A 12797-nucleotide genomic window follows, 5' to 3' on the forward strand; every position below is an offset into this window, starting at 1 on the left:
AACGAAGCAAAGCAGTACCACCAACAACAACGGAAAAAAGGAAAAGAAAAGTAAAACGAACAAGAAACATCAAACGACCTCGCGCGCGCACACACCCGTTCGGGGGGGGATGTGTTGGGTTTGAAATGTTTTCGGGGGGGGGGAGAGTTTTGGGTTGGGTTGAGTGGAAGCAGTTTGGGAAGGGGGTGGGAAGTGAGGGGTTTGTTTTGATTTGGTTTCGAGCAGCAGCAGAGGTTGGTCTCATTTTTTTTTCTGTACATTTTTTTATTCTTTTGCTCGGTCTTTTCTTATGACGCGGCACTGTGTTGCGCTTCTGCCTTGCGGTTGTTCCTCTGGTTCGGAAGCGTGTGCTCCATATTTTTGCGCCCTTTCGAGACTTGGCTTGCAGTTGGCGTTAAAGTTGCACACAAATAAGGTACAGCTGCTTGTGCCCGCTAAAGCAGTGTACAGTATTTTTCATGCTCCGTTCTAAGAAAATAAGAGAATCTCTTAGGGGAGGAAAGTTTCAATTGGATGATGGGATAATGAGAGACTACATTGATCGACTAAATCCTTCTACAAATCCGAGGCTACATTCGACTAAAAATCATCAGCTGATTGAAAAGATCCACGGAAAGAACCCCTTTCAATATTCCCCTAAATGATACTAAAATTACATTACATGCCTCGAAACCCTGTAATGCATCAAATTGCACTTCCGTGCCAATAACAAAAGGCATCACTTTACCTTTTTTCAATTTGTTAGCGAAAATCCTTTTTATGTGATGCGTAATCGTTCGCGATGAATATTTAAAAAAAAACCTCCTTCACAATGCATCCTCTAATAGCATCCAATGCGCAAAATTTCCGTTGAAACAATAATAAAGCGGGCGGAAAAAAAATTGTTTGTGGAATATTATGACACAGGCAGGAGGATTGCCGCCGCCGTCCTGGTGGCGTTGAGCTTCATTTTAATTATGAAAAATAATTATATTCAGCCACAGTTGCTGTGTACACGCATCCTTTCGCGCTCCATCAACACCAAAACCCCCACGCACAGGGACAGGCGGGATGCAACATTAATATAAATGCAATTTTTGCACGACCAGCCCCGAACCGAGCCCAATCGAATCAATACAGCGGGCGAGATACATAATGATGGAAGCAGCCAGGCAGGCTACAGGCTACACATATCGGCAGGCAGGCACGTTAATTAATTACTCTTATTGAAAATTATGAAATATGTGTGTTTGTAATAAGCCTTTGGCTTTAGTGGTGCTGGGCGGTTTTACGTGCGATCAAAACGAAAGCAAAGTTGAAAAAAAAAGTTCGGAAAATCGTTCGCATAATTGGCTTACAATATTTAAAAATTGCTTATCCGTCTGGTTTTGAGTTTAAAAGGCGTTAACGAAAACAAATTTCCATCTATCATTGTGGCACTGGTTGCCCGTGTAAAAAAGAGGTATTTTTAAATTTCCATTACTAACTCCCTCTCCCAAAATTTTTCACCCCAAAGAACTCATATGAGGACATTTGTTGTAAAATACACATTTTAAGTTTTGAATAATAATTTATATTAAAAACTCCTCTGTCAACTGGTCGAGTGTTCCCAAACCTCTCTCTCTCTCTCTCCCTCTGTGTATTTGATTATGCTGTGCTAATTATTAATACGATGGTGGCGATATCCAGCTATAATAAAGCAACAACTTTGGCTAGCGATCGATTATACGCCGGGCACAAGTTACGCGGATAGTATGCATGTCATATAGCCAACGGATGGATCGTCCATCGGGAGAGACGGAGAGGAGGGGGGTGGTGGATTTGCCAGCTGAATGAGATTTAATTTCGTCCAATTTCGATTGCGAATCATGGGTATGCTCTGCAGTCGATTCTTACTGCAAAACGAATGAATGATTGATTTTTGATTGATATTTTTTATAAAAAACAAACGGGCTTCGGCAAATGAAGCATAATGAGGCAGTGTTAGGGGGGGTGGTCCGGTAATGTATAAGCTAATTGTGAGCATTTAATACGGAACTAAATTAAATGTTCATATAATCCCTCGGTGTCACTCTACGCAGAGAGGGCACACAATCCACTGCTAAACAGGCAGCAGTTCGGCGCTTCGTAGTTTATATGCAGAGGATCTTCATTGTCTACATTCGCGCCTTTTCGTTGCGGCGAGTATTCATACCAAACTAAGTTGATCGCCCAAGCATGCAAGCATTTTAAACCATTTTTTATTGTTTTGCTTTGAATCTCTAATTAACCAGATACGCGCAATATTTAAAATATTTTTGATGTTAGTTTTAACACGCTCCGTTGAAGTGACTCGGGAGGGTTAATATGAAATTTCGTAAATTTAGTTGCAGTATTGCAAAACTTCCTTTTACTCTTTACGTGCCTCTGTTCCACCGGATACACATTAACTGCACACGTGTCCCCACTTATCAAGATGGCATTGGGAGGGGGTTTTCTGAAATTATTTATTTATTCGCGCTCATCAATCAACCAAACAGGCTCACCGATTCATCTTTTCTTCACACCACGTGTCACGATGGTCGAGTGAATTTTGGTAGGAAGCTAACGTAAATAAGCGAAACTGGACTCAAATTTCGAATAAACTTTCCTTTTGCAGCAGCTGCCCGCAATTATTGTTGCACTTGCTGTTCACGAAAACATGCTCCATTCTCCCGTTTGTATGCTGCAGTCGGAACGTGCAAAACACATTCGCACATTCCAAAACCCCAATACCACGTGCCTGGTTCACTTGTTGTGAAACGATGGACACTTCACATGCCGGGCCCCTTTATATCGAAATGCTTTTTTTGTTTTGTTACGCTCGAAAACGTTGGAAAGGATGGTTTCCTTTCCATTCTAAAATTCCTCCATCCCTCCCTGAGATAAGCGAGAATGGCAGAAAGAAACACACGGACCCAACTCAACTCACAAACGGTAAAGCTGACGCCCAGTGCGCGGGCTTTTTTCGTTTGGTGTTGCGTTATGTTGTGAAACTGAAAACTGAGCAGAAAAGAGTATTAGCTTTCGAGTCGAACTGAGAAAAGCTGCTTAAAATGGGATAGTAAAAATGAAAAAAAATTAATAATTAATTTACAGGGTTTTTTAGTTGATAAGGCAATATTTCCACGCTCTTACCCGAGCTCTGAAAGGACGTTTTCAATATCAACGGCTACTATGACTATATCATCTGAGGATATCACAATAAAAGGTATATGATTTCCCTGTCGTACGAAGCCGTTTCCATATCAATTAGCTTTGTTTGCCATTTCATCTAAGAAGCCTGCCATAAAAGTGGAAGCTATTGCCTTATCAACTGAAAAACCCTGTAATTAAACCAAACCTTTTTAACTTAAAAATTAAATAACAAAACCGATTGTGATGGTACAAACAATCGAAAAAAGAAACAGAAGCAAAACCATTACTTTCAAAGCAAAATGCTCACGCAAACGTATAAAGGAAACGGAAAAGGGGTGTGTAAAGGAAAGTTTGCGTTGCACTTCGAAACCGACTTGATGCATTTGGGTTTGATTGCACCTTTATCGGATTCCTGATCGTACGCTCTTCCGTTTGGGACTTTAAAAGCAGAAATGCCTTGAAAAACCAGATAAAAACGAAATGCAAAACAGAAACTATAAGGTTTGTCAGTTTATTACTTACCGACCGGGACGATAGAGGAAACAGTAATGGAAAGCCATTAAAAACGATACGATATATAAGTGTTCTTTGTCTTTCTTGATTTTAGCCAATTTATTACATTAGTCCCATTTTGTTCTGGTTTGTTTTTATATGTTTTAAACAATCGTTTTACTATTTTACATTTATTTATTAGTAAAACATTTATTACTGTTTTGAAGCTATTTCTCGTTACCTTTGTTTTGGTTTCTTTTTGCTGTTATTATAAAATATAAATCTATTTATATTTAACATTTTAAATTATTTAAAAGGTTTCTATATCATATGAAAAAATAGTTTTTTTTTAAATGAGTAATCAAAATTAAAGAAAATCAAAACGACGCAACAAACCTTTTCCATTTTCCACGCTAATGTATATGTGGGTTTGTTTCTGTTTTGCTTTCTTTTCTTTTTCCGTCCGTTCGCCCCGCCGACTTGCTTCCGGTTGTTGCATTTTCCTCTTTTTTGTGCACTCTTTTATCCTTACACTGGCCAACGTTACTCACTATCGTGTGCGGTTGGCCGTGTGGTGGGTCTTTGACGTAATTCCGGCGGGAAAGTTAATTGGTTCTACTTCCTCCGTTTCGGTTTTCGATTTTATGGTTCAGGTTTGGGAGCACCAGTAGTTGTTTCTTGTCTTTACCGTTTCCGTAAAACAATATCGCTTTCGATTCTTATTCAGTTTCGAGGAAAAGCACATGTGAACGTCTATGAAAAAAGAGTGCAGAAATTTCGTACCTGGGGTACAATTAATGCATCTTTTAAATGTCCTTTTTGAGCAATATTCTTATCTGTTTGCTCTCTAACTAATCACGTTTTGGAAATGAAATATTATACCCGGCATCCGTTTTTAATCGGTCGAGTCGTTATGTATACTTACAAAACATAACATTTTTATTAAACTTTTTACGTTCGCTTTTACTGTTTTCATCAGCCAAACCAACCAACCCCACAAGCATTAAAAGCTCTCCTCGCGTAAGAAACAGCGAAAGGAGCGTACACGAAACTAATTGCTTCTTGTCTTTCTGCGCTCGGTCTGTTGTTTCCTTTTGTTTCCCTTTTAGCCATTTTCACTTATCTTTTTGCCAAAAGAACCGTTTTTCTTTTGGTGCGGTGATTAATTTTTCTCCCATTGCTGCAGCAAACGCAACGCCGCACGTGGTAGTAGCGCTATCATTCATTCATTTTTTTTTGCTTCGATTTATCTTTCACTCTCTGCCTTTCTGTTTCACCGTCGTCACACATACGGATCGATGGCAAAATTTGGTGGACAAAATTTTTCAAATAATATGTTTGTGAGAATTTGAAGCTTCTGTTGAAAGCGGAGGCTGTAGTTCGTTGGGAACGGCTCGTGTTTGTGTACATTCTGGTCCCGGATTTACGGTTGCCCCGGGTGTGCGGGTGCTCTCTTTTCTATTTTTGTAAGTTCATCCGTTCAAAACAACGTCCCCCTTGGTGGATGTTTTTCATCCAACGATTCAAACCAAGAAATTATAAGCAAAATAGCAATTTAAAATATATAAATATACAAATTTCGACCAACTTGCAGCAGCAAATGGAAGTAATGTTCTGACAGTTTTACGCTCAACGGATGTCGAATACAAAAACAACCTTCAAACTCGCCTCCCAAATTCAAACTTGGCAAAGAAAAATGACACTACGAACGACAAATGATGGTCGTCGGTTGGTTGGGCTCTGCTGGATTCTTCCAACTTTCCCGCTAGCTCTCGTGGTAACGTCGTTTTTCCGGCGAACCAAGCAAATTTCCCGCTTTTCTGTGTTCATCTGGAGTGAAAGATATCGCCAGAATGTGTGTGTGTGTGTGTCTGCGAAGGTAAAAAGGGGTTCTCTGATGAGATTCTGCGGTGGGCGGACGGAAGCAAACATATTCCGAGCGGTTCTTGGCCCAAGAGGGAAACGAAGCAAGGATTCCTTCCACCGTCGTCATCATCTCACATATAGCGTTTTTGCCTTCTTCTCGAGCCATATAAATGGTAAAAAGGGGATTAGAGAGTGTCGGGTTTTTGTACCGGGTTGGACCCGGGCGAAGAATAAAACCCTCGATCGCTCGCTCGCCCCCGGCCGATAACCGTTCTGTTTTCCGCTGGGGTTGTTGGATATGGTGTTTTTATTCCACCCGGTTCCGTGGGCTTCTTTTTTTAAGGGTCAGGACACACGCGGTCGAATTTGAGCGGATCCGCGTGGTATCGTCAGAAAAAGCGACAGCGCGAGGGAGAGAATATTAAAAGAAGCGAACGCAGTCAGCACATTCCACGTCGTTTTGCCGCTCCGTCCCGTTCTAGCGGACATTCGTGCTCATTCACACTGTTTCGTGCGGCGCTCTGGCGAACGAAGCAGGCACCAACGCGCTACTACGGCCTGGTAAGAGACGAGGGGTAGCAGCCCCTGACTGAGCACCAGGGGGGGAGATGTTTGAAGATGGGCGAGAAGCCAGAGGACAGAGGGTGTTGTGTGGCGCTGCAGCAAAAACGCGCTCGAAATGAACGAGCGCTTTAACGAATGAAACGAATGGACGAACGGATCGGGCCGGTGGAACACCTAAAACCTCTCTGCTGTGTTGCGCGCTGCTGCTATAGCTGATGAGATGATATGAGATGGTCACGGACCCTGAGACCCGGTCCGGTCCGACCAAAAACCCGGTCTGTGTGTTGCTGCCTGTGGAAGAAATGAAGCAAAGCGAGATGCGAAAGCCAACCAACTAACGCACACGGGACACACTCGGAATCAACAACAAAAAGGGGCCCACGGAGCACAACACAGCAGTGTAGCTGCCAGAGCTCTAGCGCACCAACAACAACCCGGCACACCGGAGCAGCACACTGGCACTGGGCAACGGCACACTGGGATACGGGACTTGTGCGTTTGGTGGACAAAAATTGGCTTCACTTTATGATGAATTTGCTGGCCATTTTGAAGTTTCCCTTTACACAGTATTGTATATTTACTGTTCTTCCATGAATGAAAATTCCATTTCGATAAAGTTTGTAAGTCAAGAATTCTTTACGTCTAAAATTGGTTAAAAGAACCTGTATATCTTGTTACTATAAAAATTACACTGAAAGATTCGCGATTCAATCAGTAGTAGAACTTGCTAGGTTCGTGCTCAACCTACACACGGCAAATTATGAGCAATATAACAAATGGTTTTGTATACCGTCTTCCAAGCACCAGTTGTAAAAGAAACCCTAACTATCATTTTATGACCACTTGGAAGCTCGCTTCGCACCCACTGTCTCTTGCCATCGGTGTGCTCTCTCGGTGCGCTCGGTGCCGTGTTGTGCACAACCGACGTTGGTCGATTTAGCCATGCCTGCTGCTGCTGCTGCTATGACGTGAGCTCTTCTGCGGCGTTGTGTGCTCTCATCATCATCATCATCAACAGCAACAACAGCGCCGCAGCGTAGAAGAGCAAAACCCATCGGTATCCTCCCAGGTCCCGCGTGCATGCATATGGAGGGTGATGGTTCAATTCTTCAGCTTAAACGAAACGAAGCACAAACATACTTTGGCCCGCCTGCTGCAGTAGCAGCAGCAGCAGCAGCATGCCATACCAATGCTTCCTTCCCTCCGTCTGCCTTTGGCGCGCACCCCTTCGCCGTGTTGCCATTACCAACCATCGCTTCACCAAATTGCCGACGGGATCTCAGGGGGTGCGCGTTTTTCATCATATTGGAAAAAAGGATCACGTTTGGGTCGAGGAGCGTCGAACAGAGCGAGAGAGAGAGAGCGAAACAGAGAAAGCAATATGTTAAGATGAAATCATCAGCCTGTGCGATGTGCGCTAAAGTGAGACCGGGAGCAGGCAATCGGCCATGTTGTTCTCCTCTTCTAGCTTCTGCTTTAAAACGCCCCGGCTCTTTCTCTCGCACGGTCCCGCGTGCGTTGTTTTCGATTGAGCTAAAAGCCAAAGAGCCCATCTCATCAACCATCCATCCCTTACCGTCCGTCCGGAGGGTGAGTGTGTGTGTGTGTGTATGTGGTGCCTTAATTTTATAGCGTGAGCTCTGTGGTGCATGCTGTTTCGCATGGGGCTCAAATTGAACGGACGGATACACGGACGCAACGTCAATGGTGCCGCGCTTGTCTGTCAAAGTTCCCCGGTTTCATTATCTCGCACTCCGTCGCCGCCCTTCTCCTCCCACCCACCCATCTGCTCTCGATGCACGGTTCACTCCCTTATCCCCGGTGGGGGTTGTTGGTATGGGTGGTATGGGTGGGAATGATTTGTGCTACGGTTGCGCCGTTCTTTTTTTATTATTTTCGCTTCGTTCGTTCGTCGTCATTCGCACTAACGAACTTTCCAACCTCACCCTGTGCCCGTACGCGTCAGACTCTCACCCCACCGCCACACAGACACACGTGGTCGATCTGTCTTTAATTTTTCAATCCCCCATTTCCACCAAACCTTCCTCTGCCCACTCTCTCACTCTCTCCAACACTTGCGCCCCCCCTCGCGGTAAAAAAGAGGGGAGTCATTTTTGCGCGCCGGCAATCGGTTAGATTTTATATTTGACTCATCCAATCATCATCGTCATCGGTCGGGCCCGACCAACCAACCCGGGGCGGCCTCATCAGTCATCGTTTTCTGCGGTGTTGTACCCCTTTTGGGGTAAGGGAAGGTGCAGTGGCTTTTTTATCATCATCATATCTGTTCCAAGCTCGCTGGAGAGTCTTGGGGTTGCGGTTCGAGGAAATCGAGGAACGTTTCCATCTCGCTGGTCGCGGCCGCCATCGCCGCGCGTCAGCCCCGCTAGGGCTGTACGAGAGTGTTTGCAATTTTGTATGACTCGTGTGTTGCGTTTGAAGCAACTGTCACATTGTTGCTGTTTCGCTTCAACAACCACCCGTAAAGGCCGCGGAAAAGTTGGCGTCGTCGTTCGAATGTGTCTGTGCACTTTAGGGCCGATTAAACAAATATCAATTGCATGCACGCAGAGGCAAAGCAGCAGCAGGCTGCCGGGCGAGAACTCGCATTAATCTTACTCCGTTTCGTGTAGTCCCCCACTTGTTATACTCGCCGCACGTCAATTCTTCCAAGTTGGTATTTCACTGCTCGCTGTAAAATCCTGGAGGTCATCTTATTTATCCTTTTTTGCACCTCTGAACGTTGGCAGGTTTCTTTTGAAGAAGTTTATCTTGGAGACCTTACCGGAGGTACGGAGATCTTTGTTCCGTGGACATGATTATCCAACATGAAATTTCAACAAATTGAAAATGAAAACCAATTAATTGCCAAATAACGATAACAGAAGAAGACGCATTAAGCACATCAAGAAGATGATCAGGTCTTAGCGCGGGAAAATCCGACATCGCAATGACAGAACTCACCGTCCGAGTCTTCTCCCTTCACAGAATAGTTTTTGTTTTGCTCTGTTCTCGTTCGGAACCGTTTATTTAAACCATCAGATGTTTGTAGGGCGCGATGATGATGGTACTTCTTTCCGACCGACACTGATACGTACGTAACCCGCAAGCCCAAAGAATGCCGGTCAGCATGTGGTTCTCTCCTTCGTCGTCTGTGTGTTTGCCTTTACCGCAAATGTATTTAAATGTGCAAAAACATCGTCTCTGTTTACGCGCGCAGGCAGGCAGGTGACGGATGTGGGTTATTCGGCGGCGTACAAGAGAGAGAGAGAGAGAAAAAAAAGCAACACAAACGTAAATAATGCTCATGCAACATGTCACGTTGTTGAGGTTGACAGGTGTCAGATGAGGATCGGTTGCCCATTACTGCTCCTCCGGGTGCCCGGTGTTTTAGGAATCGGTTGTTTTGCAAGCTAGCTGAGATGAGACAGAATTTGTGAATTCTTCGTTTGTCGCATGAGAGCTATTCTTGTATAAGGAAACTATAAAACACCTAAGTATACTAACTAAACTATACCTGGAAGTTTCGGAATAGTATGTTTAGCCGAACATTCAGCGGAAGAAAACGCATGCTACAACCCATGTCACGGGTTTGTTGGGATCATGTATGGAAACAGAATTACTGGTGAGCCAAAGCATTACCTACTCTCGTTGTGATAACGCTGGTCAGCTGATCGGTAGACGGCACACCGCTCGTACGTACGTAGCCCAAAATGTCCCTCGCACTTCAAATAGTCCCGGTTCTCAGTTGTACGATGAACGAACGAACGGCTGTGTACCCATTTCCCATTGGGTTCCCTATGTTTGTGTGTAGCAATTCCTGGAATTGCTCTCTGCACCAGGCAGCAGGTTGCAGTTAGGGTGCATTAACGGATGCACCAGCCAGGTATAGCTGGCAAATGCATTTCTACCGGCAGCTTGCCTTCTTCTTCGAATGGTGTGGCTTTTGGGTTCGAAGGGTTCGATGTGTGATCCTATACACGAATGCCGGTCGGTGTGCCCGGTGTACACAGAGCGCCGTGCTGTATCGTACGCTCGTAACGCAGATTGTGCACCACATTTGGGCGTACGACGAGGCGGCATCAACAACCCTCCCTCCCCCCTTCTATGCTGTGTGTGTGTATGCACAGAAGACCAGTGCCAGACGATGGAGGAGAAGAAAAACGAGAGCACTTTTGAGCAGCAGCGAAGCAAGGGTATGGGGTGACGGTGACGACGACGACGGCCACGCGAACTGAAGCTGCGTGTTCCCGTTGTGTACGCCGATACAAAACAAACCGCTCAAGCCCCCTCCCTGCGTCGTTTCGTCTCATCGAATCGCACTTGGCCGTTTCCGGATGCATTCTCATTCATTCATTCATTCATGTGCGCCTTTTGCCTTGCTCGGGGGGGTCCATTCATGGTGTGTGCTGCCTGTTTTATGTACGTCGTTCGAGGAGATGTGCGCGCGTAGTCTTTTGTACACTGTACACGAAATAGGCACGGTGACACGTCAATGGACAAAGCGTGAAGCAACTATATTAGGCCCATTTCTAGGATAGCTCCGAACCACTCATAATAATCATATGTTGCAGTCAAGAATATTGACCCTATAATGCTAATCCGTTTTTTTGTTCTTCTCTTTCTATTTCTCGCTTTAGGTAAGTCTCGTCTGAAGTTGAATCACTATCAGGGCCGATGTTCTTTTGGGAAGTTTTGGGGTTAGATACACGTGTGAGTACCATCTTTGAAATCAATACGGCAATCATTAAGGAAACATTGTTTCAGGAGCTTCTATTCTTGAGTCATGTTGTACCTTGAGGACAAAGTTGAGACCATTTCACAGTGCAAAGGACATTTAAGGGTCTCTTCCATTGGCTGTTAAAAGGCATCCTAAACTCTGGACAGAGTCCAAGTCTTATAGGCCCCCTGTGACTTCTTAACGCAGCAACTGTACAGATGCTCACCAGTTAGAATTTAGAATATAATCAAGTTCATCAACCAGAGTTGGTTAAATCGCCCCACCGCTATGAACGATTTCTAGGTATCAATCATGGCCGCATCGGTCGTGCTTCTCCTACCAACATTGCTTTATAACGAGCAAGGTTTCTAGTTTCGATGTTTGAACGCTTCCAGTAACTTAACGCCACTCTACCAGCCACCGAAAAGACCTATAAAAACGACGCGTATCAAAATGAACTTTCGCCAATTGTGGTCTGTGTTTTTCGGTTGAAAGAGTGGCGTGAGCGAGAGTTTAGTTAGCTGCAGCTTCTTCGCCCCGGTCAATGCTTTGAATGGTCGTCGTTCGGTGGTGGTGTGTACGGGGTACGAATTGCAGATCCATGCATCCTCAACATCATCAGCCAATGCTCACTCTACGTACGAGGGGGGCTTGATGTCATCCCAGCCGGAGAAAGACTGTGGGAAGTAACGGGTCGGGCGGTGGCAAACAAAACCTACCTCCCCCGCTCAATCTCGCTTCCATCATCGTCACGGCCGCCTTCTCCGCGTTAGATCTCGTCGGTTGTCTCGTTATCGTCGGGGGACTGTTTTGTTTAGCCATCGACGAAATAGAACACTGAGACGGGGGGTCGTCGTGTGTTGGATTAGGGAAGGAGCAATCGGAGGATGTGCTGCTCGTCGTCGATGGGCGACCGCGCGGAGCCGAGAAAGAGAAACGGGTACAGAGGCCTTTATCTCCTGCTCGCCATCCAAATCCTCCAACCCCCTCCCCGGGTTCTACGTTGCCCCGGCTATCTCGCCGTCTGCGGGTTGTCTACTCGGCCGGCTCCCGCACCCCGTCTAATACACTTGCCAATCCCATCATTTCCAGGCTTGCAGTGAAAGAGGAAGACCTACATTTTTCATTGGCGGGAATTCATGGCGATGACGACGACGGGCGCGCAGCACTGTGTTCAACAGCTGTGTTTTGGTGCTCTCGGTTAGTGTGTGTGTGTGTGTGTGTCCCTTCTCACACACACACACTCCTCATCCCGTGTCTCATGTCTCCCCGGGATTTACCGTACGCACTTTCGGTTTTAGAATAATGCATTATGTGCCGCCTCAAGGTCGTCCATGGCAGTCTCAGCGCGACTGGACTGCACGTGTTTCTGTTTGCGTGCGCTTGTTTGTGGCTCGGGGGTCGGGTCTTTCGAGTGGTTTTTCCTTTATTATTGTTATTATTTGGCTGATGCGCTATCCTTTTGTTTTTGTACCGACACGCATGCGGAGATTTCGTGTGTCCTTCTGTACGACCCAAACTTGCTTCTCTGCTGTGCGGTGCACGGCTAATGAACAGCCAAAGGATTACGTACGGGGTTGGAAATTGAAAGTAGGTCGTACCCAGGGTGTTTTTTGTTGCTCAGCTTGTACATATGATAATCCTGTTTTTGCTGATGGCTGCAAAAAAAGGAGTTTGAATTAATCTCCCAACCTTTAGGAGATTTGATATGTACAACGTTGATTCTTGAAACGACTCTGTTTGCATGTGATCAATCTGTAACAGTTTTTGTGATCAGTAATGTTAAATGGTCCTACAGTGAACATCCTTTCACAAGTAATTCAATTATCCACTTTTACACTTGTGATATGAACTAAAGCTTCATATAATATTCATCTATGAACATTATCTGAAGAATCCCTGCTTTTACAGTATCTCTCAGTCCATAGAAAAAGTACATCTATGTTAAAGACAATTTTGATTTAACACAGAGTCTAAGCTATCAAATGTGTTTCATATACTCTACAATAAAGAGTAAATC

At 45.0% G+C, this 12797-nt stretch overlaps 1 protein-coding gene and 1 long non-coding RNA gene across 20 annotated transcripts in view; one reads left to right on the forward strand and one right to left on the reverse strand.

Moving 5' to 3' along the window:
- Positions 1–12797, forward strand: part of LOC118507703 (trithorax group protein osa-like) — a 107000-nt gene that overhangs the window by 42187 nt on the left and 52016 nt on the right. Inside the window, exon 1 of one of the 19 annotated variants that reach the window (XM_036046595.1) lies at positions 10720–10770. The exons of the other annotated variants lie outside the window; for them this stretch is intronic. Within the exon in view, the coding sequence (XP_035902488.1) occupies positions 10735–10770 (36 nt within the window). The 5' untranslated portion in view covers positions 10720–10734. Of the gene's footprint in view, positions 1–10719; positions 10771–12797 lie in introns of those variants that run through there. 19 annotated transcript variants of the gene reach the window in all.
- On the reverse strand, positions 8169–9302 carry LOC118507716. Its single transcript, XR_004905688.1, has 2 exons — positions 9022–9302; positions 8169–8857 (listed from the first exon to the last, which is right to left on the reverse strand). It is a non-coding gene; the product is annotated as an uncharacterized LOC118507716 (long non-coding RNA).

This window comes from Anopheles stephensi, chromosome 2 (genome assembly GCF_013141755.1).
Source record: "Anopheles stephensi strain Indian chromosome 2, UCI_ANSTEP_V1.0, whole genome shotgun sequence".
Classification (NCBI taxonomy): Eukaryota; Metazoa; Arthropoda; class Insecta; order Diptera; family Culicidae; genus Anopheles; species Anopheles stephensi.